The 27,702-nt window shown below is 53.3% G+C and overlaps 1 protein-coding gene across 1 annotated transcript in view; it reads left to right on the forward strand.

The window, feature by feature from the left end:
* Positions 1-27,458, forward strand: part of DENND3 (DENN domain containing 3) — a 39,055-nt gene extending 11,597 nt beyond the window's left edge. Inside the window, exons 8-23 of the mRNA XM_016207790.2 lie at positions 2,070-2,194; positions 5,129-5,284; positions 5,670-5,766; positions 10,108-10,211; positions 10,729-10,928; positions 12,549-13,070; positions 15,783-16,042; positions 17,014-17,184; positions 17,763-17,892; positions 19,525-19,632; positions 20,305-20,444; positions 22,316-22,476; positions 23,032-23,165; positions 25,975-26,087; positions 26,175-26,309; positions 26,438-27,458. Coding sequence (XP_016063276.2) covers positions 2,070-2,194; positions 5,129-5,284; positions 5,670-5,766; positions 10,108-10,211; positions 10,729-10,928; positions 12,549-13,070; positions 15,783-16,042; positions 17,014-17,184; positions 17,763-17,892; positions 19,525-19,632; positions 20,305-20,444; positions 22,316-22,476; positions 23,032-23,165; positions 25,975-26,087; positions 26,175-26,309; positions 26,438-26,638 — 2,757 coding nt within the window. The 3' untranslated portion in view covers positions 26,639-27,458. The remainder of the gene's footprint in view (positions 1-2,069; positions 2,195-5,128; positions 5,285-5,669; positions 5,767-10,107; positions 10,212-10,728; positions 10,929-12,548; positions 13,071-15,782; positions 16,043-17,013; positions 17,185-17,762; positions 17,893-19,524; positions 19,633-20,304; positions 20,445-22,315; positions 22,477-23,031; positions 23,166-25,974; positions 26,088-26,174; positions 26,310-26,437) is intronic.
* The last annotated feature ends 244 nt before the right edge of the window (positions 27,459-27,702 follow it).

Consider the following 27,702-nt stretch of genomic DNA (forward strand, 5'->3'; position numbering starts at 1 on the left):
AAGTGTGCTGGCCGCATTGTCATGGCAAACATCAAAGGAGCCAACGGGAAGCGTGGGGCATGCAGTAAGTGCGTAGTAAGTGGAAGGGGCTTTTACTCTTCTGTCTGGAGATGGCACAGGTTTACAAGGAAAGCTAATGTCATGGACTTGTGGTAAATACTGTGAGTGCTGGCAGGCAGGGTGGGTTTGGTTTTAAAACAGCTTTATTCAGATGCAATTTACATACCACAAAGTTGATCCAGTTAAAGTATACAGTTCAGTCGCTTTTGGTAACTTTATAGCACTGTGCCAGCTAATTTTAGACATTTCATCATCCCAAGAAACATGTTCTGTCCCTCCCCCCCCGGTCCCTGCTGCCACCATCTACTCTCTGTGGCTCTGGATTTGCCGAGTCCACTTCCATGGATTTTATGTAAATGGATTCATGTATGTGGCGTTTCGTGTCTGGCTGCTTTCCCTCAGCACAGTGGTGTTTTATTGCCAAGTAGAATTTTATTATACGGTTACAACACAGCTTGTTTCTCCATTCATCATTGGATGGACATGTGAGCTGTTTGTACCTTTTGACTGTTTTGAATAATGCAGCTGTGAATGTTTGTGTGTGAATCTCCGTGTGGACACAGTTTTCATTTCCCCGGGATGGGATGGCTGGGCCCATGATGACTCTGTTTAACCCTGTGAGACGTGGCTGGACTGTATTGCACAGCAGCTGCACCATTTTCACGCCCACTGGCACTCGCACCTTCCAGCTTCCCCACATCCTTGTCAGCGCTGCTGTTGCCGGCCTTTCGCGCCTAGCCTCCTGGTGGTGGGAGTGGGATCTCATGGTGGCTTCCATGTTCAATGTGTGTTTCCCTGTGACTGCCCTGCCGAGCACCTTACCTTGTCATGTGCCTGCTGGCAGTTCCTACAGGGTAGGTTTTCATTTAACGTTTCATTTTGGAGACTTCTAAGTGTGCACACAACAGAGTGAAGACCAGAATGGGTGCCGCGGGTCCCTGGCTGTCCTCAGGCGCAGCCCCACTAGCACGTCCTGGAAGGTGGCAGGCATGGTGCTGGCAGCCTCCGGGGGCTCGCCAAGGCGTGACTCACCAGGGGACAAACACACTTTAAGTAAACGCCATTCAGACCTTCACGGGAGGAATGGAAAACATCACCCACCCCCCTTGCACATGAGGAAAAAAATAGGCCATGTTCTGAAGTTTAAAATGGTTTCTTTTTTAGTCATCGAGGGGAAGAAAACCATCTTGTTTCAGACCCTTCAGAAGGGAATCATTTCATCATGTTTACCTAGCAGTTGCGGTTGGTTGTCATGAAGGACTCCCTTTTAATCCTTTACCTGTTCTGGATGATTTCAGCACAAGCAGCAGGACTTGCCCGAATGCTTGGGGTTTGGCTGTTTTTGTCAGTGGTGCTGGGACCCGCAGGTATCAGCTCTCGGCCCGCAGCAGCACCCTGCCCACAGGCTGGCTTGGTGCCTGCACGCGTCGTCTGCATATTTCATGTGAGGTGGGGCCCAGCAGGAACACTGGGGGTGGTGACCTGCAGAGATTCCCCGTCACATTCCGGGGACTGTTGAACCCCCTGACTCTAGTGCATGCCTCACTGTGTATTTTGTCACAGATAAGACTTCACAAGTAGGCCATATACGTATTTTAAAAATTCTAAGTGTACGTGGTCACTGAGCCCAGGGCCCTGCCAGGCCGGGTTCTTGGAGGGGCAGAGCTGGAGGGGCAGCTGAATAGACATGTCAGGCACTGATGTTGGTGTTGCTCTCACTAGAGTTTTGGAATGTTCTCTCCAGGCTCCCTGAAGTAGAGCCTGCAGCTTACTAGGGCAGATGAAAGCCTGATAATGTGTATTGGAATCTTGACTCAAAGACACAGGAATTTAGCTTGTTAATATAATTCATGGTATTTAATGCACTTTGGGTAGAGATAATATAAGGCTCTGTGTCCACATTAAGTCGGGTGATTTAATAATGCTGACTTCCTCAGTGTGTGCAAATGTATGTGTGTTTTCAAAGATGTATTCAGATTCTCACATCAGCCTTTATGCTTATTTTATAGGAAGCTGACGGTTTAATTCTGATCAACATCGATAATGGGAGCGTCACCTACTCCAGTGACGATAGCATGGACTTCCCCGACATCCCTGATGTCCCTCTTTTGGCAGCACAGGCATTCATCCAGAGGTAACGTTGAAAACAATGTGTGTTGGAAAACACCTCTGTTCAAGTCCTCACTGGCCAGTTTTGAGTATCTTTTCCAATCTTATATTATTGATAGATGTTTTATGTGTTTATAGTTTGGAAATTATGTGTGAGTTTTAAAAAATAAAAGTCATTGTATTTATTCTGATCTTGTCTAAGTATCAGTTATGGGCTTATAGAGTCTGGTGCTGGTCACAGTCCCAGGAAACCTGCCTCCCTTCTTGCCCCACGATCCTGTGCCTATGATCTTTGAAGTTCCCTTTCTTGTTCGCTCACTCATTCACCTGCCCATCCCTCCCTCCACCTACCCGCCTGTCCATCTCCTGTTCCCTCATGCCTTCCACCCACCCATCCATCTCTTCACCCACCCAGCCACCCAGCCACCATCCATCCATCCATCCATCCATCCATCCATCCATCCATCCATCCAACTGTCATCCGTCCATCAATCCATTCATCCACCATCCATCCATTCATTCATCCCTAGATATGTTTCCAGCACCCACTGTGCACAGCCCCTGCCCTGTGATATTGTCAGTCTGGGGACTCCGATGGATAGGACCTGCCATCCCTGCGCAAGAAGCTCTCTTGTCACTGCCCCACCCTCTGTCGATGTCTTATTTTTTCATACCTTGTTTCATAGCTGCTATGGTTTTTTACCTCTCCTGCTAAACTTCATTGGCCAAGATCAGGCATCAGCAACCTTCTTCCAAAAAGGGCCAGATTATAAACATCTTAGGCTTTGTGTGTCCCTCAGCTGCTGTCGTAGTGAAAAGAGGCTTGGTGGGGCCCTCGTGCCCATGCTGCTCCCAGGGAGGGTGAAAGGGGTGTGACTGCTGTTCTGTCGGATAGAGGTGCTTCCTGGGCGCCTGGCATCCCGGGGGGGCTGGAGGATGGGGTGGGCTGGTGGGTTGTTCTGGGGGGCTCTTTTTCCACTTTGGAATTGAATGCAATGGTAGTCGGAGAGACCCTGCTTTGAGCCCTCCCGGCCCGTGGGCGTGGGGGCGGGGTTCGCGTGGGGCAGCAGGAGGCCAGGCAGTGCTGTTTCTGGAGGAGCCTGTGATGCAGTCAAGGTGAAGTCGGTGGGACCAGTGACTTCATTATTTTATTTTGTCTTTCGGGAGATCAGACGGGGGACTAGCTGAAACCTGGGGGAGCAGGAGGAAGCGGGGGCGTCTGTCTGACTGCTGACTGCGTTCATCAGCTCGGGCTATAGGAAACACGGGACCAACGCGTGTTGTCTGAGAGCCCTGGAGGCTGGAGGCTGAGAGCCAGGTGTGCGCAGGGCTGGTTCCTCCTGACGCCTCTCTCCTTGACGTGTGGGCGGCTGTCTTGTCTCTGTGTCCTCACAGGTCACCCCTCTGTGCCTGTCTGTGTCCTAATCACCTTATTTTCTTTTTTTTTAACCCTCACCCGAGGACACCTTTTTCCATTGCTTTTCAGAGAGAGTGGAAAGGAGAGAGAGAAACACAGATGTGAGAGAGACACATCGATTGGCTGCCTCCCACACATGGCCCTACCCAGGCTGAGGATCGAGCCTGACACTGAGGTGCGTGCCCTTGGCCAGAATCGAACCCAGGACCCTTCAGTCTGCTGGCCGACACTCTAACCACTCAGCCAAACCGGCCAGGGCTAATCTCCTCTTCTTATGGAGTCTCAGTGGATCAGGGCCCACCCCATGACCTCATTTTACCTAATCATGTCTTTAAAGGCCCTCTCTCCTGTTACAGTTACAATCTGAGCATCTAGGGGTTAGGACTCCAACATGAATTTTGGGGACATAATTCAGCCAGTGTTTCCTTCTACCTTCATGGTTTCTGCAGAAGACATAGGATTCCCATCTCTGTTATTGTCCCTTCCATATTAAAGAATGCACCGGTCCCACAGCCAGTTCACAAGCACACATGTGTCTTCCTGGGGGCTGTGGGCATGGAGTCCACCTGTTCTCCTCTGTGGCCGCTGGCTGGCTTGTGCTCAGGGGCCTCAGCCACTTGTCCTGGGGATATGTTTGTCTGAAAAACCTATGTTCCTAATCGTCTGTTCACTTTCTGACTCAGAAAAGCCACTTTGCCCTGAGGGTCAGAGTAAACTTCCAGGACTATTGGCTTGTGTTCGCATTGGTCTGATGTCCCCACTGGGACCTGGCCTCTGCCCCACCCCTCGACAAGCCCACCCACCCTGCTGAGGGGCCTGTGGCAGTTGGGTGCCCTTCCCCCCATCTGCTCGTGGCTGTGTGCACCCTGCCTTCCACCTGCCGGGTCCAAGGTCCCCAAGAGCATTTATTTCTTTTCCTGTTTCTTCCCACTTGAATGTGAGCCCCACAGAGCTGGTTTTGCTGTGTTCTTGTCGTCTACACCTAGATGGTGCCTGGTTTGGAAAGTTCGTGCTCAGAAATATTGGTGGGATGGACTTGGTGGGTCTGTTTATTTTGTGATTTAAACCTGGGAATGCCTTGGTCTCCCAAGCCTAAAAGTGCAGCTGTGCGTAGTATTGGGGGGCGGGAGTGGGACCTATCTGAGGCCAACTCATGGTTTAGAAGAGATACCTTGAGGTCCTTGGGATGAGTATGTGGCCATCCCTGGATGTTTGGTGCCTCTGAGCATGCCCAGGCAGGGCGTGCAGTCAAGGGGCCTGAGCTGGAACCCTTTGGCTCTCCTGGAGGAGTGTGCCCTCGCTGGGCAGAACGTGGGGAACAGAATGACTCATCTTGGATAAAAATGTGTGTGCTCAAAGTCAAGGCCTCCGTGAGTTCTGCACTAATTAGCTATTTATGTCAGAGGTGAATAAACACTTCCAAGGGTATATTTTTGACGTCCCCCGACCTCTATTATTGACGGGCATTCTTAGCCCCAGGCCTACCTGGAGCATTCTCTCGGCCCAGAAGGAGCACACGTGTCACATACCTGCTTCCTCCAGGGTTCAGAGCCTCCAGCTGCACCACGACCTAGACCTGGCCCACCTGGGCTCCAGCACAGACCTGCACGACGGACGAGCCCGCAGGCGGGCCTGGCAGCAGAGGCTCAATGGCCAGATCCAGCAGCTCACCCTGCAGCTGCTCGTCAGCATCTTCAGGTATCTTCCGCATCCCGGTCTATAAGAGGCGAGTCCCTTAGAAGGGGGGTGGCTGGAAGGTCCTTCTGCCCCAAGGGGTTCAGAACAGAGAGCTTGCCAACTGGCTCACCAGCTGGAACTCACTTTTGTTTGTATGAACCATTATTGATCATTGCATCTTCATTTCTGTGAGAAGTCAGGGACCTGAGGTGACAGTGACAGACCCTTCTGGACTGTTCTGGTAGGAGGGAAAAGCTGTGCTAGAAGTAGTGAAACAGCTCGACCACCAGGCACCCCAAACCGCGTCACTCTGGTGTTTGAATAATCCTCCTGAAGATGGGCTTTTCCAAGTGTACGTGTCATTTCCCTGCTTCTCATTGTGACATGTTTTGTCTGTGTCTGTCAGGGAGGTGAAGAACCACCTGAATTACGAGCACAGAGTGTTTAACAGTGAGGAGTTTCTCAAAACGCGAGCCCCCGAGGACCAGCACTTCTACAAGCAGGTCAGAGGGGCTCATGTGGGGCCTGTCCCTACTTTCTGCAGTTGAAACATTCTCCATTCAAGTGTTTTCAGCGTCTGTTAATATCTGATTAAGTGTGTTAGCTTTCCCAGAAGTTAATTTTAGTTTACTTCCTGTCCATCCTCTGGCCGAGACTTTTTTTATTTTTATTTTTTAAATTTTATTTAAAATTTATCTTTATTGTTGAAAGAAATACAACAATAAAGATAAATTTTCCCCCATTGATCCCCTCCCCCCATCCCCCTTGGACTCCTCCCCCAGGCCTTCACCACACTCTTATCTGTGTCCATGGGTTATGCATATATGCATATAAATTGTTAGGTTAATCTCTCCCCACCCACCCACCTCTGCCTTCTCTCTGATCTTCGTCAGTCTATTCCATGCTTCTGTCTCTGGATCTATTTTGTTCATTAGATTCCACATATGAGTAAGATCATGTGACACTTGTCTTTCTCTGACTGGCTTATTTTGCTTAGCATAATACTCTCCAGGTCCCACCATGCTGTCTCAAAGGGCAAGGGATCCTTCTTTTTTACAGCTGCATAGTATTCCATGTGTGTAAATGTCCAAGAACATGTTTGATATGATTTCAATCTTCTTGAACTTGTAGAGACTTGTTTTGTGTCCTAACATGTAGTTTATCTTGGAGAATGTCCCATGTGCACTTGAGGACATGCCTATTCTGCAGCTTTGGGGTGAAATGTTCTGCAAATGTCAGTTAAATCCATCTGATCTAGTGTGTCATTTACAGTCACTGTTTCGTTGTTGATTTTTTGTCTGGAAAATCTATCTAGTAAAGTCAGCGGGGTGTTAAAGTCCCCCACTATGCCCGGCTGGGTGTGGCTCAGTGGTTGAGCGTTGACCTAGGATCCAGGAGATTGGGGTTCGATTCCCAGTCAGGGCATGTGCCCGGGTTGCGGGCTTGATCAATGACTCTCTCATCATTGATGTTTCTATCTCTCTCTCTGCCTCTCCTTTACTCTCTCTGAAATCAATAAAGATATATATTAAAAAAAAAAGTCCCCCACTATGACTGTATTGCTGTCGATCTCGCCTTTAAAGTCCTCCAGAAGTTTTTTTTTTCCAGCCTGTGTGAGCCTTTTGTTCTGAGGTGGTCTCTTGTATACAGCATATATTTGGGTCATGTTTTCTTATCCATTCAGTTACCCTATGTCCTTTGATTGGAGCATTTAATCCATTTATATTTGAGGTTATTATTGATAGGTACTTATCTATTGCCATTTTATTTCTTTATGCCTATATTTTTCTTTCTCTCTCTTTCTACTTCTTATTACAGTAGTCCCTTTAACATTTCTTGCAATGCTGGTTCGGTGGTGATAAACTCCTTTGGCCTTGTTTTGTCTAGAAAGCTCTTTATTTCACCATCTATTTTGAATGATAGCCTTGCTGGATAGAATATTCTTGGTTTCAGGTTCTTGCTTTTCATTACCTTGAATCCTTCATGCCATTCCTTTCTGGCTTGTAGAGTTTCTGGTGAGAAGTCAGCTGACAGCCTTATGGGAGCTCCTTTGTAGGTAACAGATTGCTTTTCTCTTGCTGCCTTTAAGATTCTCTCTTTGTCTTGGATTTTTGTCACTTTAATTATGATGTGTCTGGGCATGAGCCTCTTTGGGTTCTTCTTGCTTGGGACTCTCTGTGCCTCCTGAACTTGTGTGACTTTTTCCTTCACCAGGTTAGGGAAGTTTTCTGCCATTATTTCTTCAAACAGGTTCTCTAACTCTTGCTTACTTTTGGCCTCTTCTGGCACTCCTATGATGTGAATATTGTTACCTTTCATGTTGTCCCACATCTCCCTTAGACTGGCCTCCTGTTTTTTCATTGTTTTTCCTTTTTGCATCTCTGATTGAGTGATTTTTTTGCTACCTTGTCTTCTAATTCACTGATCCAATCCTCACCTTCCTCTAATCTGCTGTTTATTCCTTCCAGTGTATTTTTTATTTCTGCTATGTCATTCTTAATTTCCTTCATAGTTTCCATTTCTTTTCTCATTTCTTTTCTCATGTTGTTGAGCATCCTTATGAGCAGTATTCTTAACTCCATATCTGATAGATTGCTTATCTCCTTTTAATTTAGCTCTTCTTCTGGAGAATTCTCTTGTTCTTTCATTTGGGGCTTGTTTTTTTGTCTCCCCATTTTGGCTGCCTGTTTGGATTTGTTTCTATGAATTAGATCTGCTAGGACTCTCAGTCTTTTTGGAGGGTCTCTGGTGCAGGCCAGTGTCAGACGCTGTTTGTGACTGGCCTTGAGTATCCTGTTTGGAGCTATCAACAACCCACTGCTTGAGGTCCCCTCTGCTGGGGCTGGGTGTGTTTGGACAGGACCAAGATGTGCACCAAAATCTGCTTTTCTAAGCCCTGGGTCCAGAAGCAAATCAGGCAAAGACTCAAAGCACCCAGAGGCTGTTATCAGTCTCTTAACAGCCTCAGGCTGAGAAACTCCACAGGGTGGGATGAGGTTTTCCAGCAGGGTGGGGCAATTACCCCCCCCCCCCCAGGCAAAAGCTACTTGGAAGGTAAATGTCTGCCTGAGAAAGATGTCCTCTGCCCTATGGGGGAATGACTCAGCACAGGGATCCAGATGGCTGCCCTCTGAGCTCTATTCCCCCAGCCAGCATCTCTGAATTCTCCTCACACAGCTCTAGTCCACTCTGCCCTCCCTCTGTCAGAGCCCAAGGTGGGTGGCTGCACAGGAGACTTTGTGCATTGGCCCTGTAAGAGGGTGCCTGCATTTCTAGCCATCTCTCTCTGGAAGACAGAAACCCGACTGCTTTTCACAGCCAGATGTTATGTGGGCACCTTTCTCAGTTCTGGTGTTCTGGACTGGGAAGCCCCGCCAGGGGTTTAGGCCCCAGAGTTCTCAGTGGGAACCCCCCACAGCTGAGATCTCCCTCTGGACCTTTAGCTGCTGCCTGTGGGATCCCAGCCAGCCCTCTCATGCCCCCACACTTCCTACCAGTCTCTGTGTGGTCTCTTCTTTTCCTCCTTGATTATGAGGGTGCTGTCCAGTTCATCTTTAGTTGTAGTTGACTATTCAGGATGGTTTTTCTCTATTTTAGTTGTAAGTCCAGTTTGGACCTGGGAGAGTGTCAGTGTAGCTTCCACTCAGTCCGCCACCATCTTGGAATCCCTTCAAGTCTTATTTTTAGAGTATAATTTACATAGAATAAAATGTACCCATTTTAAATGTGGAGTGTGATGAATTTTGACATATGCCCACCTGAGTAACTACCTCCTCAGTCTGGATGGAGACCTTCCTGTCATCCCAAACAGTCCCTTGTCCCCACCCCCCCTCACGGCTGTGTGCCTCACTGCAGGCGAGTTTCATGTTGGCTGGTCACAGGCCTGTGCTTCCAGTGTCTTCTTTCCCCAGAAGAATCCCAGGTCAGGGTGCAGCCCTTCTGTCTATCTCTCTTCCTGTTCATGACCATCTGCCTTGCTCAACTCTTGTCTGTTAGAAAAGTAGCATTTAGGGGTTTCTCTGGAGGTTCAGCTGCATGCCAATCTTCTGATCCTCGAGGGCATGTTTCCACACTTTTAGGGGAGGCTAAGGCCCCTGTGTGTTCCCCTTCTTTGTGGGCCAGCTCCATGACCATCCCTTAGTGTCCTCATCTGGCCTTTCCTTTTGCTCCACAGATGTCACTGATCCCTCCGGCTGTGGAGGTGGCACCCAGGCCATACCCTTCTGTATGGCCCTGCCCTCTCTTCATCTTCCTAGGAGCATTCAGCACGTGGAACTTTCCAGCTCCTTCCTCTCTGAGCCCCAGTCCCCCTGTGTGGCCCTTAGTTTTTTGTCGGTGGCCTTGTCCTCTCCAGCCCACCCACCCAAATGCCTGGGGCAGCAGAGAACAGGTGTTGCTGTGGAAACAGCCCTGGCTGAGGGAAACTCACCTTTGTGTGGGCAGCGGGAACTCAGGGCAGGTGTCCCAGAGCCAATGAAAGGCAGGCAGGAAAGGCAGGCAGGGTGGCTGCTGTGAGGTGCGGGGTGCGGGGAGAGCCATGGTCCCCAGGACATCACAGAATCTGTGCCCGACTCAGAGATTGTGGCTGTGCTGCCATGGGAGCTGGCAGTCTGGACTTTTGAACTTTCTTGTGTTTTTTTCAAATGCACAGAGTGGCACATTTTTTCTGATCCCTGGTGAGGAGCCGAAGAGAGTGTTAGGAGGTTGCAATAAGTTAGGGAAGCAGAGTCTGGAAACGTGTGTCCATAGGAGCCAGTGTGGGAGGGCCTGGTGAGGAAGGGACAGAATAGAGGAGACAGGACCATGCAGGTGTGTCCCAGTAAGTCACCTGTCATCTCTTCCAGGTCCTGGACACCTACATGTTTCATTCTTTCCTTAAAGCCCGGCTCAGCCGGAGGATGGACGCCTTTGCTCAGATGGAGCTCAGCATGCAGTCTGAGGAGGACAGGTGCTTGCGACGGCATGTTTGGGTGGACGACTCTTTGGGGACCAGACCCTTACATGGTGTAGTTTTATTTGCACAGATAAACAATATAGTCAATCGCAAGGCCCACATTCAGCACTTCGTGATGAGCTGGGTAACAGTCAGGCTTCTCTCTGAGTATTCATTTGGGATCACTCTGAACCCCCCGCTGGCACACCCCCTGCGTTTGCACCTCGGTCTGTGTTCAGGCCGTTCACTCCCCATCTTTTTTCTCTCTCCCCCCTCCCCACATTTCTGTGGTGCTTTTCCTGAGACCCTCCAGCATACACCCGCTGGGGGTGAGGTGCTGAAGCCTCTCCCAGGGGTGCAGTCCATCCTCTGGCCTCTCTTGCCCGTGGGAAGACTAGACAGACTGCTCCGCCGAGCTTTCCACTCGTGTGCGAGGACCGGACGGTGGCCACAACCCTGGGGGACGTGCGTAGTGGAGGCTCCTCTTCCAGTCATTTTGGTGTCTGTAAAACTTTGCTACTTTCTACCCCAGAATAAACGAGATGTTTCTGAGCCCAAGAAGGCCAACCATCGAGAAAATGGCCTCTCGCAAACCTTCACCACAGTGCGTGGCTCACCGGCGTATGGTGGTCAGCATGCCGAACCTGCAAGACATCACTGCCCCCGAGCTGCCACCCAGGAACTCCTCGCTCCGGAAGGTCGACGACACAGGCTGTGGCTGCAGCAGAGCAGGTGGTGCTTCAGAATATTCACTTTGCAAACTATGTTCATTATAGAAACTGTTCCCTGTCTGTATTTCCCGTCACCCAGCCTCACTGCTCACAGTGCTTGTTTTTCACATATATGTGTGTGTCTGCTCATGTCTGCACTTGCCTGTGCGTGTAGGTATGTATATAAAATACACATTTACATATGTCGCTGTCTAATGGGCCTGACGAGTGTTAGGCCCCCAGGAAGTGCCCAGCCCTCTCTGGTCCTGGGTGGGAAAGAGCCCAGTGCCCCGCCCTCGTGGAGCAGACCTTCGGGGGATGAAAGCCAACCATGTGCACATAGACCCTAATGTGGGGTAGGCAACGTCGTGGTATGAAGGAAGCAGTTTGGGTGTGGCAATGGTGTGTGGCAGTGACATTTCAGCAGAGCCACGCGGTCACTGGGGAGGCACGTTCTAGGCATGGGGACAGTGAGAGCCCGTCTTCCCATCTTCCCATTGTGAGTTGTAGTGGCTGCATCTCTGGAGCAAACCCATGTGCACAGCTCTGACCTCAGCTTGGACTTTCCTGGGCTCATCAATTGCTACGAAACACCTTTGAACGTGTGTAAGCCTGTGTCTTATTTCATGCAGCAAACCATGCGACTGGTGACATCGGTGATTTATACTCTGGGCCCCTGTCCTGCAGATGGAATCGGGCACTGTGAGCCATGTGGGCCCCCTGGTGGCCACTGTCTTGGACTAAGGCACCAGGTACCAATTGGTGCCTCCCCATGATACTTAGGAAGGGTGAGACTGAGTGAGGAATACATCTCACTGACACTAGAGTCCTTTAAATGAAAGGAACTGGAAGACGACTGCTGGGTCCCAGTCCCCTGCACAGCTGCTTCCTGGTGGTGTGAACCTGGGAAGGTTGCTTCACCTCTCTGGGCCTACACTTCCTGTTTTGGAAAACCCAGTGGCGCCTTTCACCTCTTCACCGTGCTTGCTTCTGTGTGGGAGCACATTCTGCAACCTCTGGGCCCTCACCTGGAATGCCCTGCTTCTCCCAGGCTCTCCCTCCTCTGGGCTTCGTGGCTGAGACCCCAGCTCCCTGGGGTGAGGGCCTACCTGCAGGGCTTGCCTTGTCCTGGGAAAGGAGGCACCCTGGCTACCTGGGAGGCCCTTAGGTGGTATTTGTTGAAGGAATCAGTATGAAGCACCCTGGTTTAGGGTTGGCCCTGGCACTGAGTAGCTGTGTACCTAAGGGACAGGTGGAAGCCTCAGTCTCCACATCTATAAGATGGGAATAACACCACCTGACTCACAGGGCTGCCGTTAAGGAAGCAAAACAGTGATTGTATGGGGCTGAGCCCTGCCCAGCAAGGACACCTGGGCTCAGGTTATTAGCTTAATCTTCCATAAAGACTCACCGACAGGTGTCAGTTCAGCATTAATAGTTTCAGCAAATAAAATTATTTGGTATTCTCAGGGTGTCATGCAAGCAAAATGAAGCTTGAGGCTCTATGGAACTTTCCAGAAGAGGCCACAGGTTCTTGCTTTGCGTTGCAGGAGGTTGACATTTCCTGGACAGTGTGGCGGGAGGGGAACATGGGCTTGTCTTCAGGTCTGTGCTAACTGTCTGCTTCTCTCCTTCACTCTAGTTCTGAATGTGAGCCCCAGGTCTACGTACATGTTCAAGATCCCGGAAATCCACTTCCCCCTGGTGAGCCAGTGTGTGCAGACCTATTACTCGGACTGTGTGGTCCTGCTGAGCAAAGCCATGAGCTGCCTGGCTCCCGACAACTCCATGCTGCTGGCCAGGTACTTGTACCTGCGGGGACTCTTCTACCTGATGCAGGGCCAGCTACTGGACGCACTGCTGGACTTCCAGAGCCTGTACAAGACGGACCTCAGGATCTTTCCCGCCAAGCTGGTGAGGAGCGCAGTGCAGTCCATGCCAGGCCCCGAGCGCGCCCAGGCCGAGCGCATGCCGGAGCTGCGCAGGCTCATCAGCCAGGTCCTGGACAAGCCCGGGGAGAACCCCAAGGCCGACGACCACGTGAAAAACTTCGAGCTGCCAAGCCGGCACATGCCGTTGGATGACTTCGTGCAGAGGGTGCAGGAGTCCGGCATCGTGAAGGACGCCAGCATTATCAGCCGCTTGTTTGAGGCCTTGACTGTGGGTAAGAGGCGCAGTTATAGGAGGAGCGGTCAGCTAATGGGAGGGGCCCTGCAGTGTGAGGGCCATGCCGCTGGCCTGGGTACTTCCAGGGACGGGAGAGAGGGGTGGCCGTGCCTTCCGGCCAGTGTGTAGTGTTCTGTACACGAAAGTGCTGTCTTCCTCCAGGCGATGGGACCATTTGTTGCCTCTGTTCACTGATCCTGGTTGGTCTGATGACAGTGCGGCCGGAGAAGCACTCCCTGGCCACTCATGGGCCATGCCCTGGAAATGCTGAGAGGAAATGGCACTGCCTTGGCCCACACAGGCACAGGGGGGCTGGTGTCATTGGGGATCTGGGAGTGGGCGAACACTGCCCAGGAAATGCCCGTGGGGCAGGGCAGCACGGGATAGTGAGTGGTGTCCGAGGAGGACAGGTACCCACAGAGACCTGAGGACAGCACCAGCCAGGGCACCTCTTAGAGCAGGCCCTGCCCCTTCCCTCTATGGCACCTTCATGGGCACACAGGTGCCCGCTGGTTCAGCAGCAAAGCCTGAAATACAGTGGCGTAAAGCCACCAGGGGTGTGTTCCCATGTCCCAGGACGTCACCGTGTACCATGTCTCCTCTCTGCTCTGCTCCTCCAGCACAGGCTTGATGCTCCAGCCGCAGATGGCTGATGACCCCGGTGTCCCTGTTCTCCTGACAGGAAGAGGGTCTGTCCGCTGGGCATCACCTCTCATGGGCCAAGGCATAACCCACTTGCAAGGGTGCCTGGGGAGTGTGGTTTTATGGCTGGACACGAGGGCCTGTCCAGCAGTCCCATGTATGTCAGTGGGGACGTGGTGAGGCTGTCGGGAGGATATCAGCAGACTGAGCCACACTGGTCATGTGTCCACAGCCCCGTTGTCACTGTGGCTCCACTAACATTGCAAAGTCAGTGAACAGACTGGACTTCGGGACATGGGAGCCACTGTACTGAGGCACCAAATGTACATTTTGGCCTCAGGGCCATGTGGTAGGAAAGTATTATTAAGTCAAAGCTGAATGTCACCGTCTTGGGATGAACTGGTGTGTATAAGACGACACTGGAGATTTTATTAGAAAAATTACTATGTCACATCCAGGCTCTGCAGACCAGTGAGTGTGGGTGAGCGCCCCCTGGTGGAGATTCTCCTAAGCAGTCTGGCGCCTGCACCTGGGGTCTGACTTCCCCGCCTTAATTCCAACAGCATCAGCAATTCTTATTACCTAACCCTCCTCTCCTGACCTGTGGTCGGGCCCTCCCTTTCACTGGCCACCCACAGATGGTTGCTGTGACTGCTGAGTTGCGCTAAACTCAGCTGTGGCCGTGATATCAAATTCCCCAGATAACCGTCACCCCAACACTGTTACGGAACCCAAGCAGGTCATGGCCGCACAGCCAGGCTAGGGACAGGAGGACTCAGTTCCTGCCCTCCAGAGCAGAGCACCAGCAGTGGAGCTGCCTGCCTGGCCTTGGCCCAGCTCCACACTTACTGCCTGCCAGGAAGGGCTTTCCTGTCTATACCTGTTTCCTGCTTCTTGAATGAGCGTGGTAATAGTGCCTCCTGGTAAGGCGGTTCAGGGTGACTGTTCACTGGGGAGGCTGCAGAGATGTCTTATCTGGGCCTTGAAGGATAGTTAGGAGTTTCCTGGCCCAAAAACTCCAGACCAGCATGTGTAGAGGCGCATACAACATACTTGGTGTGACTGGAACGTGGGTGTGGAGAGGTGGGCCCAGTCATGGAGGAATTTGGGGCCTGGTGCAGACGAGGAGCCCTGAAGTGTTTGAACAAGGGAGTGGAGCCCTTACTTGCATCTTAGAAAAGCCATTCTGGGGGTGAGTGAAGCAGGCTGGAAGCAGGGACAAGGCCGTTTAGGAGCTGCTTCCTGTGTGGAATGATGGGGCTGCTGTGTGACAGGGCAGACGGGGACAGATGTGGGGCCTGGCACGGGGGCAGAACAGAGCTAAGGCAGGAGCAGACACAGTCTAGTCTAGTCTAGGCTGGACTAGAATGGGCCAGGCTTCTTAGCGGTTGTGTGGGGTTGTACGGGGGGGGGTGTAGTCCCGCTTCCATGTTATAGACAAGGAAGTGTGCCCCTTCCCAGCTGCCTGCAGTCACACTGCTAAACAATAGTGACACTGGGCTGAGTATTGGACTTTGTAAAGCTTACCGCATTAATTAAGATCTTGGTTACAAATAATGAAAGTAACTTGCTCACATAACCAAGGAGTACTGAGATAGTTGGCTTCGGGCACAGCTTGATCCAGTGGCATGGGAGTGTCTCCAAGGATCTGGTCTCTTCATTCTTAGCTTCATCCAAGGACTAGCTCCCCTCATGGCCCCAAGGTGGCTGCCACCAGTTCTAATGGTGACAAAGATCTTTGATACCATAGTGTCCTCGTCGCAGTGTTCCCACCCGATGTCCTAAGTTACTGTGACTACCTGGCCTAGGTCACCCAGCGACCCCCTTCCCTGCGTCAGGGGCTGGAGAGAGCGGATGGGTTGGGTTTAGATCCTGTGCCCACCCTGGGCACTTAGGGCTGCAGGGGAAGGGAGGGGAGAACTCCCTCCCAGGGGTTTTCCCTCCAGGTGAACAAGTATGGGTGCCACCTGCTGCCCTGTTTGGGTAATGCACTACTTTAGGTAAAGCAAAAGTATTGGCCCACACCTGTGTAGGTGGCTAAGCAACCTCTTTTCTTTATACAACTCAGGGCAGCAGAAACTGATTGACCCAGAGACGTTCAAAGATTTCTACACCTGCTGGAAGGAGACAGAGGCCGAAGCCCAGGAGGTCAGCCTGCCGGCGTCAGTGATGGAGCACCTGGACAAAAATGAGTGTGTCTACAAGCTGTCTAGCTCGGTGAAGACAAGCCGCGGCGTGGGCAAGATCGCCATGACCCAGAAGCGGCTGTTCCTCCTGACGGAAGGAAGGCCAGGCTATGTGGAGATCTCCACCTTCCGGAACATAGAGGTGAGAGGAGCCAGGCCCTGCCTCCTGCCCTGCGGCAGCCTGAGGCCTGTGAGGTTTCAAAGCCGTCATTCTGCCCGTGGGGGAAACCCGAGAAACTGGGCCTCTGCTTGTGCCTGATGTTCATTTTCCAAATTTACACGAGTCAGATGTGTTGTTCTCACACTATTCAGAGGCAGGGAAGACAGTGAATGGCTGCACGGTGGCGAGGACAGCTGGACCTGTGGACCCATCTTGTGTTTTTCTTTAGTTTTCCCCACACTGGGTCTGCCAGACTTGCCCCTAGAATCCAAAGAAAGAAATACCTAAGGAGGTGACAGAAGGAAGCACCTTTAAGTGCTGTGGGCATGGCCATGTGTGGGGAAGTGGATGAGATCTACCAGGAAGACACTGAGCCCTCCCTCAGGCTCCAACCCTGACCCTGACTTGACTTTGTCCATGTCTGAGCCCAGGTCATGTGGAGGCTTCTGCCACCGCCCTGCCCCTCCACTCCTTTCTGGGACCAGGGTCATTTCAGGGCCTTCTCTGTCCTGCTGGGATCCCCTCCCACCTCCACCAGCCCAGCTCTGGGCCAAGCCCCCAGGGGCCTGTCTGGGTTCTCTGGGCAGCCTTCACCTTCTCTAGCAGGTCCCCACAGTGGGTGCAGATGACAGCAGCCTTGGTCTTTAAATTTTTTAAAAATCCTCACTTGAGGATGTTTTTTCAATTGATTTTTTAGAGAGAGTAAGGAGAGAAAGAAACATCCACGTGAGAGACAAGCATAGACTGGCCACCTCCTGCCTGTGCCCTGACCAGGGATCGAATCTACAACCTCCAGGGCACCGGACGGTGCTCCAACCAGCTGAGCCACTGGGCCAGGGCACAGCGGGTCTTTGGATGCAGCCGCCCCTTCTTGCCCATCTCCCCTGGCTGCCCTGGTCCCGGGGTCTGGGGGGCATCCTGTGCTCAGCGTCCTCCCTTCTCTGCCTCCGCAGGAAGTCAGGAGCACCACCGTAGCTTTCCTGCTTCTCCGAGTACCCACTTTAAAAATTAAGACGGCATCCAAGAAGGAGGTCTTTGAAGCCAACCTGAAAACAGAGTGCAACCTGTGGCACCTGATGGTGAAGGAGATGTGGGCCGGGAAGAAGCTGGCGGACGACCACAAGGTCTGCTGGCTACCGCCACTCCTCCGGGCCTGTCTGGCTGTCCCGTGCCCCTGGGGGGACAGCCCTTAGACTCCTCGGGCGCGTCAAGCTGGGCGAGGTCTGGCCAGGGGGCGCCAACGATGCCTTGAGCTGCAAGGCCCAGTCCGGGGCCCTGGGGCGGAACTTCCATGTCCCCAGTTCCCTGCCTGGTGACGTCCAGGGAGTGCAGGGCTGGGGGCCGGGCTCCTCAGGCCCGCGTGGGTGCCGCGGGCGGCACGCGAGCAGCGCCTGTGCCCGGCGTCTGCGCCCTCACTCCCTCTGGCCACGTGGGTGGCTTCGCGTCGGGGTCGCAGAGGCAGCGCGGAGACGGGAGGTGGGGGGTTCCATGCATTGTCGAAATGGCAGGTGAGACGGGAAAACGCACAACACGGGCCAAGACCGGGACGGGGAACCCACAGGGCAGAGTTCGGAGGTGCCCCCCGACCACCGGAGGTTCGAGGAGGCAGCTCCCGCCCCGGCGAACGGCAGCGAGGCCCGCGAGCCGCCCGTCTGTTTGGAGGCCGGGGCCGCGCGTGGTCTCAGTGCCTGTGTCCCCGCAGGACCCGCAGTACGTCCAGCAGGCGCTGACCCACGTCTTGCTGATGGACGCCGTCGTGGGCGCGCTGCAGTCGCCCAGCGCCATTGACGCCGCCTCCAAATTGTCGTACTTCGATAAGATGAAGAACGAAAGTAAGAGACGTGAAGGGATTTTTATCTCGACGACTGTTTACTTCTTAATCCCAAATTCATCATGTGGCGGCACCTCCGCCGTCTGGGTGACACCCGAGGAGCAGGCGGGCGGCGAGTCAGCCGAGGCCCTTCCAGGCTGAGTGGCGCCCGCCGTGTGGACAGCACGTCGTGGGGAGGCGCCGCGGGCCGGCGGCACTCCCGCTGCTGTGACCAGTGCTGAGCGCGCGCGCGCGCGCGAGCGCATTTCTCTTGGGGATGCAGACGGGACTGGTTTTGAGAATTCTGGGGAACGGAGGAAAACCTCGGTTTACTCACCTCCGCTCATTTGATCTTTGCCATTTGTCACTGAGCTCACTTCCTGCCCGTGTCCCATAATCCCCGTCCCGCGTCCCACAATCCTTCTCCCGTGTCCCAGAATCCCCCTATCCCGTGTCCCACAATCCTCCTCCCGTGTCCCACAATCCCCGTCCCGCGTCCCACAATCCTTCTCCCGCGTCCCGGAATCCCCCTATCCCGTGTCCCACAATCCCTGTCCCGGGTCCCACAATCCCCGTCCCGCGTCCCGGAATCCCCCTATCCCGTGTCCCACAATCCCTGTCCCGTGTCCCACAATCCCTGTCCCGCGTCCCACAATCCCCCTGTCCCGCGTCCCACTATCCCCGTCCCGCGTCCCACAATCCTCCTCCTGCGTCCCAGAATCCCCCTATCCCGTGTCCCACAACCCCCGTCCTGCGTCCCACAATCCCCCTGTCCCGCATCCCACAATCCCCCTATCCCGCGTCCCACAATCCCCTTCTCCCGTGTTCCCACAAGCCCCTTCTCCCGCGTCCCACAAGCCCCTTCTCCCGCGTCCCACAATCCCTTTCCTGGACAGTCAGATGCTCGGGTTACCAGACCTGCTGGGCGGCTCGGGGGGACTCTCGTTAATGGTCTTGGAATAAGAGGTTGACTGCAGGTTTTTTCTTAGGAGCAAAACCAACAGCGCTACACTGTGGCTGGGAGATGCCCAGACTCACGCCGAGCCTTTGTCAAGTCTGTAGAAAAGCCTCCTGCTCCTTAAATACTGCACGGTCCCCCCCACGTGACAGCTTCCCCTCCTTCCACGTGGCAGAGGGCGACCTGTCTGGGCTCCTGTCCCCCGTCCCTTGTTTACAAATCAAGACCCGTTCTCTGTGTATGGAGCTTAATGAGGCCTGGGGGCCCGTCCTGGGCTTATGTTAGGAGTTTATGATAGAAATAATGAAAATTAGATTTTCTCCAGTTCTCACGCCATACCTGGCGGGTGTGTGTCGGGGGAGGGTGCTGCTCAGCGCGGCACAGCAGGGCGGCGTGGGCGGTCACGTGGATGGCCGGGGTGTCCGCACGGAGGCATGTTGGTCTCCGGGCCCTGCGTAGGGCGCTCCCGGCCCCGTGTAGGGCGAGCGCGGTGGGATCGGACTGCAGAGCTCTCTGAACGGGAGAAAGGCCCCTGGGCTGCACGTGGCCTTGTGCCAGGGTCTGCTTTCAGAGCTTCATCTCACAAATTACTGAGTTCCACCCCAAACCAGCATTTTAGAGAAGCAGAGGCGTGGCTGCGGCACCACGGAGGCTTCATTCAGTCTAGTAAACTCACCCCTGGTGTTTGCGTTTCAGCACCCGCGGTCGTGCCCAAGATGACAGCGGAGACGCTGAAGCACAAGATCAACCCTTCGGCTGGAGAGACCTTCCCGCAGGCCGTCGACGTCCTGCTGTACACGCCAGGTACGTGGTGGTCCTTGCCTGTCATGCTGCTGTGAGGACAGCCAACCTAGTCTTGCATTCAGGTCAGCCAGGCAGCAATGCAGGTGAATGGGGCCATGTGGGCTCCTCCTCTTAGAGGTGGAACCATTGCAGGCGCCCTGTGACCCTCTGTGATGTCACCTCGCGGAGGCCAGAGCCTAGGGGCCTGGATGGAGAAGGGGCATGCTTCACGTGGGTCCCACTCCAGAGACGTCCCTCAGTCATGTGGCAGTTTACGGAGCACAGGCGCTCACATCCTCTCCTTGTGCAGTTAATCTGGTCCTGTTGTCTTGTCACAAAATGACCACACCTCAGTCCCACTGGGCGCACACTGGGCCCAGGCACTGCTCAGTGTCTCAGCGCTAACCTCCCTCCTTCCGGCCCATCCCTGGTGCCCACAGCTCCTCCCTTCCTCCAAAACCCGTCGTCTAATGAGGTATCAGATACCATCCGGATCCTGGCTCGGTGGAGCCACCCAGCTGTACAAGCTCCTGACTCTTGTCTGTGTGGCTCTCACTTCCTAAGTTCCAAGAGGGCCTGGGGATTCTGGGCCCCCAGCACAGCACCTGGCGCCTCCCAGGTACCCAGGCAGTGCCCATGTTGATGCAGCGAAGGGTTTTCCTTGACACATTCTTGGGTGGTTTTTCTCTTCAGGACATCTTGACCCGGCGGAGAGAGTTGGAGATGCCCACCCTAAGCTGTGGTGTGCCCTGCACGGGGGCAAAGTGATTGTGTTTGATGCTTCATCTTGGAGCATCCACCAACATTGTGTCCGTGTGGGGTCCTCCAAGCTGGTGAGTATGGGCATGTCAAGTGGGGACATGTTCAGTCAGCTTCCAGGTCACACTAGACAGGGCCCCGGGACACCCCACAGCACCCTCCACCTGAAATAGGGGGCTGTTGTGTCTACCTTGAGTTTTTAAATTAACTCTAAGCTTGTGCTAGCCTTTACCTAAATGTTCTCATTTAAATGAGCAGATAATGGCTTTAATCACTCTGAAATCTACGCCTCAGTGTGTATCCTCCACTCACCTAAAGTGGGCACTTGGAGTTGCTTTAACATATTTGGGAATAAAAACTAAGAATAATTTAAATCAAGTTCACAGGAAGCCTTAATTCTTTGAGCTTATAGACTGATTACTTTTAAAAAATTAATTCCTGCACCTGCCCCCATCACACACACAGATATCCAAGGGCAGGTTTCAGACCCATAGTCTGCAGACCTATAGAGAACCCAGTTCCTGCTTTCCAGATGCCTGGGCCTCGAGCTGGCCTTTGAAAGTCATTCCGTACATTCCACACAGCAAGACAGCTACCCACACACACCAGGGCCTTAAGGTGGGCCCCTCTCAGACCCAAAGAAAAGGTGCTGCTACCACCCCCCTGATGAAAAGGAACAGGATCCAAGATACAGAAGATGGAAATGTTTATAAAAGTCTAATAATAATGCTGTAGCCCAGACAGTGAAGCAAGGAGAAATTAAGGAAGTTCTTCTGATTCTAAATTTAATTTTTTCATTCTTAGTTACAAGCATTTCAAAGATTTTTTTTTTTTAATATATCTTTATTGATTTCTGAGAAAGGGAAACATCAATGATGAGAGTCATTGGTCGGCTGCCTCCTGCACACCCCCGACTGGGGATCGAGCCTGCAACCAGGGCATGTGCCCTGACCAGGAATTGAAGCCTCCACCTTTTGGTCCGCCAGCCAACACCCTTTTAACTGTTATGGTTTTGGGCTGGTGATGCAGGCTGTGAACGATTTCATGACTAAAAGGAGAGATTTTACTTTCCCAGAGAAGGGAAAGGGCTGGTGCAGTGCTAATCAGTACAAGGTCAAGAAACAAAAGGGTCAGCCAGCTTTTAAACAGGTACTGTTGCTAGGTGACAAGGAAGGGAGGGTTTTGGGTTGTGTGTTGAAGTTGAGCAGATACCAGGGGCTGTACTGAAAAGTTAGTTTGTTTGCTTTCTAGGAGACAGTCCAGCAGGTGTCCTAGGGAGGTGTCTTATCTGCATTTTTCCCAGGTCCGTAAAACATGCTCAGAGCAGAAGTTGTGAAGAGGTCAAAGGAGGCCTGTTTGAAGGGGGTGGGGGGGCTTTCTACTAACTCAGGACTCCTTGGTGGGAATCAGCAGGAGGAGGGGATGCAACAATGTAGCCTTGAGAGGAGCTTATCCTCAGTTTGAGCAGAGGAGCCCTTAGAATCAGAGGAGCCCGCAATCTCGGGGCTTAATTACCAGGTGCTTCGCATAGATTGTGCACGGCCACAGCAAAGGAAAGGAAAGGCCTTTTTCTGGCATTATGCTAACCACTGAGCAAAACTAGCCAGGGCAGTTTTGTGCTTTTTATGGGTGATTTCTGCTGTTGAACATGGTCCCCAACTGTAGAGCTGAAGTACGTCTAGCGTTCCTACGAGCGAGAAGGCCGTTAGGCCAACTTTGCTCAGACACACGTTCCAGTGCTGTTAGCTGTGGGTTTGACGTTAACAAATCAATGGTTCATATAAAATATGCTGTGTGATGGGTTGAAAAAAATGTTACCAGAAGCTCGCAGGAACCTGACTGTATGTTCCCCAGGAGCGCTGGCTCTATATTCACGGATTTGGTGACATTTTACAAGGTAACACACTGCATAACAAAACCGTTCCAATTTTCCCGGGACACGCAGAACTGCATGGTGATGGTGGAGCACAGCCAACTGTGGGTCGGCTCGGAGGACTCTGTCATCTACATCATCAACATCCACAGCATGTCCTGCAACAAGCAGCTTACCGACCACCGCGCCAGCATCACGGGCTTGGTGGTGCAGGACGGGCCGGAGGCACCCAGGTACGCTGGGCTCCGCAGGAGGAGGTCTCAGGACCACTGTGGGCGATCATCTGCAGGGGCCAGACATGGCGAGGGAAGCAGGTCTGGGATGAGATGTTAGGTGATGTTCTTGTCCGTTTCTGGTCTTGGGTACAGAGAAGCACATCTCTTCTGCGGACTCGTTCCTTAGTTTCAGGGGTGCTATGTATCCTTAGTCAGGCCCAGTTCAGGTGGACATAAGGTGCCATGCACTGCACTGGCCAGAGTCCACCCTCCCTGCAGCTGCCAATCATCAAGGCCTGGGCCAAGTGCTGAACTTGAGCTTGGGGAGTGCACGCGCTCTCCAGCCTCTGCTGTAGGGGCCGCATTTTAGTTCATGATCCTGTTTCGGTTCAGCTCACAAGCCCGCTTTTCCTGCTGAATCGGTTATGTTTTAACCGTGGCTTCTTGCTGTATGAATAGTGTTTGCGTGTCATTCTATCCCTGTTGTGGATGCTTTAATGGCAACTTTGTTCTTTTCTGGTTAAAATGTACAGTGTTTTTCAAGGCCAAAATGAAACGTGTTTATACCTCTAGCCAGGTGTATTCGTGCAGCGTGGACGGGACGGTCCTGGTGTGGAATGTGAGCACGCTGCGGGTGACCAGCAGGTTCCAGCTGCCGAGTGGTGGCCTTTTATCCATCGGACTGCATGGTGGCTGCCTGTGGTGCTGTAAGTCCTCCGCTGTCATGATGGGAGCCAACCCCCTACTCCAGGCAGAATGAGCGCTAAAGGCCTGTTTGCTTTACACATTTCCAACTTTCATTTTAAAAGTCCACTGTCTTTCAGAGCTCTGGTCCCTCCTCTGTGCTCCCTGCTTCCCCAGGCTGTGTTTACTCCACAGCTAAGGGACGCCTCTCGGCCCTCCCCTCCTTACCTCTGCCCCTGTTGTAGTGTGGACACAGCCTACGTGTTCCCAGGAATGATCTCTGCTCCTCTGTGACCCTGTCCCCTGTGTGCAGCTGGAGGGCAAGCTGTGTGCACCCTCCACTCCCAGCACAGACCTGCATGGGAGTCTGGGGAGCTGACAGTCCCTTTGCCAGGGTTGTGACAGGGAGGTGCGGCCGATGTGCCTGTGGCGTGTTCTGCATTTCTGAGCATCTCAGAGTGCAGAAGCTGTCTGCTCGTGACATCTTCCCCGGCGTGTGCTGGGTAACACGGGTGATGGTCGCTCACTCTGTACAGTTAACATCTGATAAAGTGCACAAAGCATCCGTCACATATAGTTGCCACCCCAGCTAGAAGCTTCTTGTGCCCCTTGCAGCAGCCCATGCCCAGGGATGCTTGTCCTGACTTGCTGTCTGGGACCCGATTCACCTATCCCTGAACTTTCTATACACGTGTCCCTTTTATCTGCTCTACACTGGCACCGTGATGTTGTTAGGACTCACCTGTGACGATCCAAGTGTGAGTAGCCGAGTACCTCACTGCGAATGCACCGCGTTGCTATCTGTTCTCCTGGCGTGGATTCGGGTTAGTCACTGTGTTCACCCATTTGAGAGACTGTCAGACTCCTTTCCAAAGCTGTGGCAGCATTTACGTGTCCACCTGCAGCCTACAGGGTCCAGTTCCCCTTCCTCCCCAAGGCTTGTTCCGTTTCTGTAGGAACCATCCCTGATGCAGTGACATCGGTGTCTCTTCATTGGCCGTCTGTTTGGATCTTTTGCCCAATGGTCTGTTCACTTTTAACGCTACTAATGATGTAACTGGAGGGAAGTCTGCCGTGGTCCTTCTTTTCCATTTTTCCTGTCTGTTCTTTTATGTCCCCTTCCTGCCTCCTTTTGGACTAAGTATCCTTTATATTCATTTAGTCTTTGTCTTTTCAGCTCTGCTTTTTCAGTGGCTGCTGTAAGGACTGCAGGGTGACCTTAACTGGCTCTATCTGCCTCTGTCACACCACCTCACGTACCGTGAGCGGCTCACAACAGGACACTAACTCCGCTTACCTCTTTCTGGCCCCCGTGGTGTTAAACGTGGGATTTGATTTCTGTGATTGTGTGATAAACCTCATATTTTTGAAACTTTTGCTTTAGTACCTGTAGTCAGAAAACCTGTGTCTGGGAGGTGGCTGGTGCCCTGTGGTTCAGGTAGTGACCTTCAGGTGCATCCAGGTTCAAATCCAGACTTTGTCCCGGGATGGTTGTCCAGCTGTTGGCGTCTGTGTTGTTGTTTGGGAAGTGAGATGGAAAACCACCTTCCACATGAGTGCTTAGGGCTGAGATGCCAGGGAAAACATCGGCCTCTGTGCTGGTGAGGGGCTAGCGACAGGAGCCCTGAAAGTGGCACTACACCCAGGCCCTAAGCTGGCTGGGTAAAAGGATAAGGGCAGGACAAGGTGTCAAAGGGGGATTGAGCACTGGGGCAGCAGAGGAGCGCCCCCATGGGGTCATATCTTGGACATAGCTTCCCAGATCCTTCTCCCGCCTCCCCGCCTGCAGCAGGGCCTCCCCGAGCTCTTGGCCCAGCCGCATCGGTTACCACCGGGCCGCAGCATTAGCACAGCTGAGAACAGTTAGGAAGAGCCTGGTGTGGTTTGATCCGCTGCTTGGTGCAAAGGAGGGGCCCTGAGGATCAGGGGACCACTGAGGGCCTCCGTCCAGGCCAGGCCTTCTTAAATAGTCTGCGTGGGTGATGGCCTACCTGGAGAAGAGGGCTCTGTAGGGGCTGGTTGTTGCTTGTTAGGCCTCAGGAAACACGTTACATGTGCCGAGAAGTAGGAGAGATGTGGCGGCTCTCGCTTTCTGTGAATGGAAACAGCTGCCGCATCCTCAGGGTGGCTGAGGACAGAGGGGTCACTTCTCTGTCAGGCTGACTCTCCGGGGACAGCAAGCCAGAGCAGCTGGCCATGCAGGTACGCCCTCTGCCTCAGGCTGGTGCTGTGAGGGTCTTCCCACGCCCCCAGATGGCGCTCCCCGAGGGCACAACTGTCTCCCTGATCTGCCATGCTGGGTGGCTCATGGCTTCACACCTGGGGGCAGGGGTGGGGCACATGCAATAAACGTGCACAGAAGTCTAGGCCTGTGGACTCCCACCACCCAGACCCTGCAGACAGTGGTCCCTCCTGCTCCTGGGCCTGGTGCTGATGGCCTGTGCCCTCATGACGTGCAAATGAATCACAGAAACAGGAAAGAAGCACCTAAGTACAGGCGTGTGTGTGGAGCAGGAGCTTCAAGGGGTGGGAAATCCCAAACCCCGCGGTGCCGCCTCTGCATCCTCTTGCCCTCTCCTGATGAAGCCTAGGAAGTGGGCACCAGAGTCCAGCGGGCTCCTCACAGTGAAAGTGGGTTGCAGCTCACGCATGTCCCTGTGAGCACCGTGGTGCGAGGGTGAGAGTGCCTTCTCCACACCGCAGTGAGGGTCCGGGCACAGGCTCCCCAGCCCAAGCCAGTGGAAGGGACCAGGGGCCCACAGTCCCTTCTTAGTAGTTTGAACCCAAAGCTTGAGATTCGCTCTGCCTCTCACCCCGGCTTTCCTTCTGCAGGGACAGGTACCAGTATCGTGGTGGTGAACGGCCGCCTCCGTCAGGAACTGAAGATCCACGAGAACTTCGAGGAGAAGAGCACCTCCTTCGTGGCTTTCCAGCTCCTCCCCGAGGTACCTGGCAGCATCTGTTGGTGCAACGCAGCCCGAGGGTGCCAGCGCACGTAGCTGCCAGCCCCTGCGTCATGGTTTCTGTTTCAGCAGGAGCAGCTGTGGGCGGCGTGCTTAGGGTGCAACATTTGCATCTGGGGCCTGAAGGACCTGGCCCAGCCCCCTGGGAGGATTCACCTGCCCGACTGCACCGAGATCAACTGCATGATCAGGGTGAAGAGGCAGGTAAGGTAGCTGCCCCTGCAGGGCCTGTGTGGGAAGGACATGGGTCTGGGCGAACCTTCCACGGGCATAGCAAGTAAAGCACTCACGGCACACGCATGCATGTGTACTGATGCCTGTTCCCCCGGCAGATCTGGGTGGGCGGCACAGGGCTGTCTCAGGGGAAATCCAAAGGGAAGATCTACGTGATCGATGCTGAGAGGAGGACGGTGGAGAAGGAGCTGGTGGCCCATGCGGACACCGTGAAGACCCTGTGCTCTGCAGAGGACAGATACGTGCTGAGTGGGTCCGGCAGGGAGGAGGGGAAGATCGCCATCTGGAAAGTCGAGTGAACGTGGTCAGTGTGCTGATTGGAGCTGTGCTCTGGGAGCAAGCGCCACGTGCCTTACGCCTGCTTTCCTTGCACTCCAGAGAAGGCGGGAGATGCCAGCCTAGTAGGCGCGTCCACTGCAAGTGCCTGTTCCGCCTGTTATGAGACCAAGGATCATGCACTTTCTCTCTCGGACTTTCCTGATTACACTGTACCAACAGTGTGTCCAGTTGGGGTGCTTCTTGGGCAGGCAGCTGGATCAACTCTGTGGTAACCTCTGCTGAGACACTCCCCCGTGTGTTGTCTAGAAAGTTCCAGAGTCCACGACCAGCACCGGAGCCAAGTCACACCTGACCTGCAGACTTGACGTTGCTCTCTGGTTTGCCGTTCCTGCACTTCACCCATTCACTCAATAAACACAGCCCCAGGCCTATGGGAGCCTTACGTGGACGTCCTGTTTCCAGCGAAGCTTGCGAGCAGGGGTATTTTAACGTGAGCGCTTTGTGCCTGCCGGGGGTGGGACGGGACAACACCACTGTGACGGCTGTCTGGACAGGGGTTGGGGCAGCTAAGGCAAACTCTGTTTTTAACTAATGCAGAATTTTTATAATGAAGGAACCTAGAGACTTTTTTCTACCACAGACCAAAGCTTCCTGTAAGTCAGCCTGGTGGCCTAGTTTCCCAGTAAAGTTGCTGCCACGTGCCCCTCAGTAGACACTAATGTACGTGCCACCACACTGGCGTCCTGCGTGCACATGGTACGTGGACGTGTAGACGGTGTATTATTATTTAACTCAAGACGATCTTATTAACTATAAATAACTAAATATTTGCGAAAAAGACCTTTTGCACATTTTTCCTTGGTTATTGCGGTTTCGTTCCCTGTAAGTCCAGCAGGAAGGTTTGGCATGTTTGCTGGGCATGGGACGCACACCTGCTGTCGCTGGGTGTGGGGCCGCTGGACCCTGGGCTCTGGTTTTCGGGACTCCATCCTCTGAGCAGCCTCTGAGGTGCGTGCCAGGCCCCCAGGACAGGGCCGCATGCCAGACGCACCTGAAGGGCCCCCAGGAGGGATTGCTTTGGCCA

This window comes from Miniopterus natalensis, chromosome 16 (assembly GCF_054644295.1).
Source record: "Miniopterus natalensis isolate mMinNat1 chromosome 16, mMinNat1.hap1, whole genome shotgun sequence".
Classification (NCBI taxonomy): Eukaryota; Metazoa; Chordata; class Mammalia; order Chiroptera; family Miniopteridae; genus Miniopterus; species Miniopterus natalensis.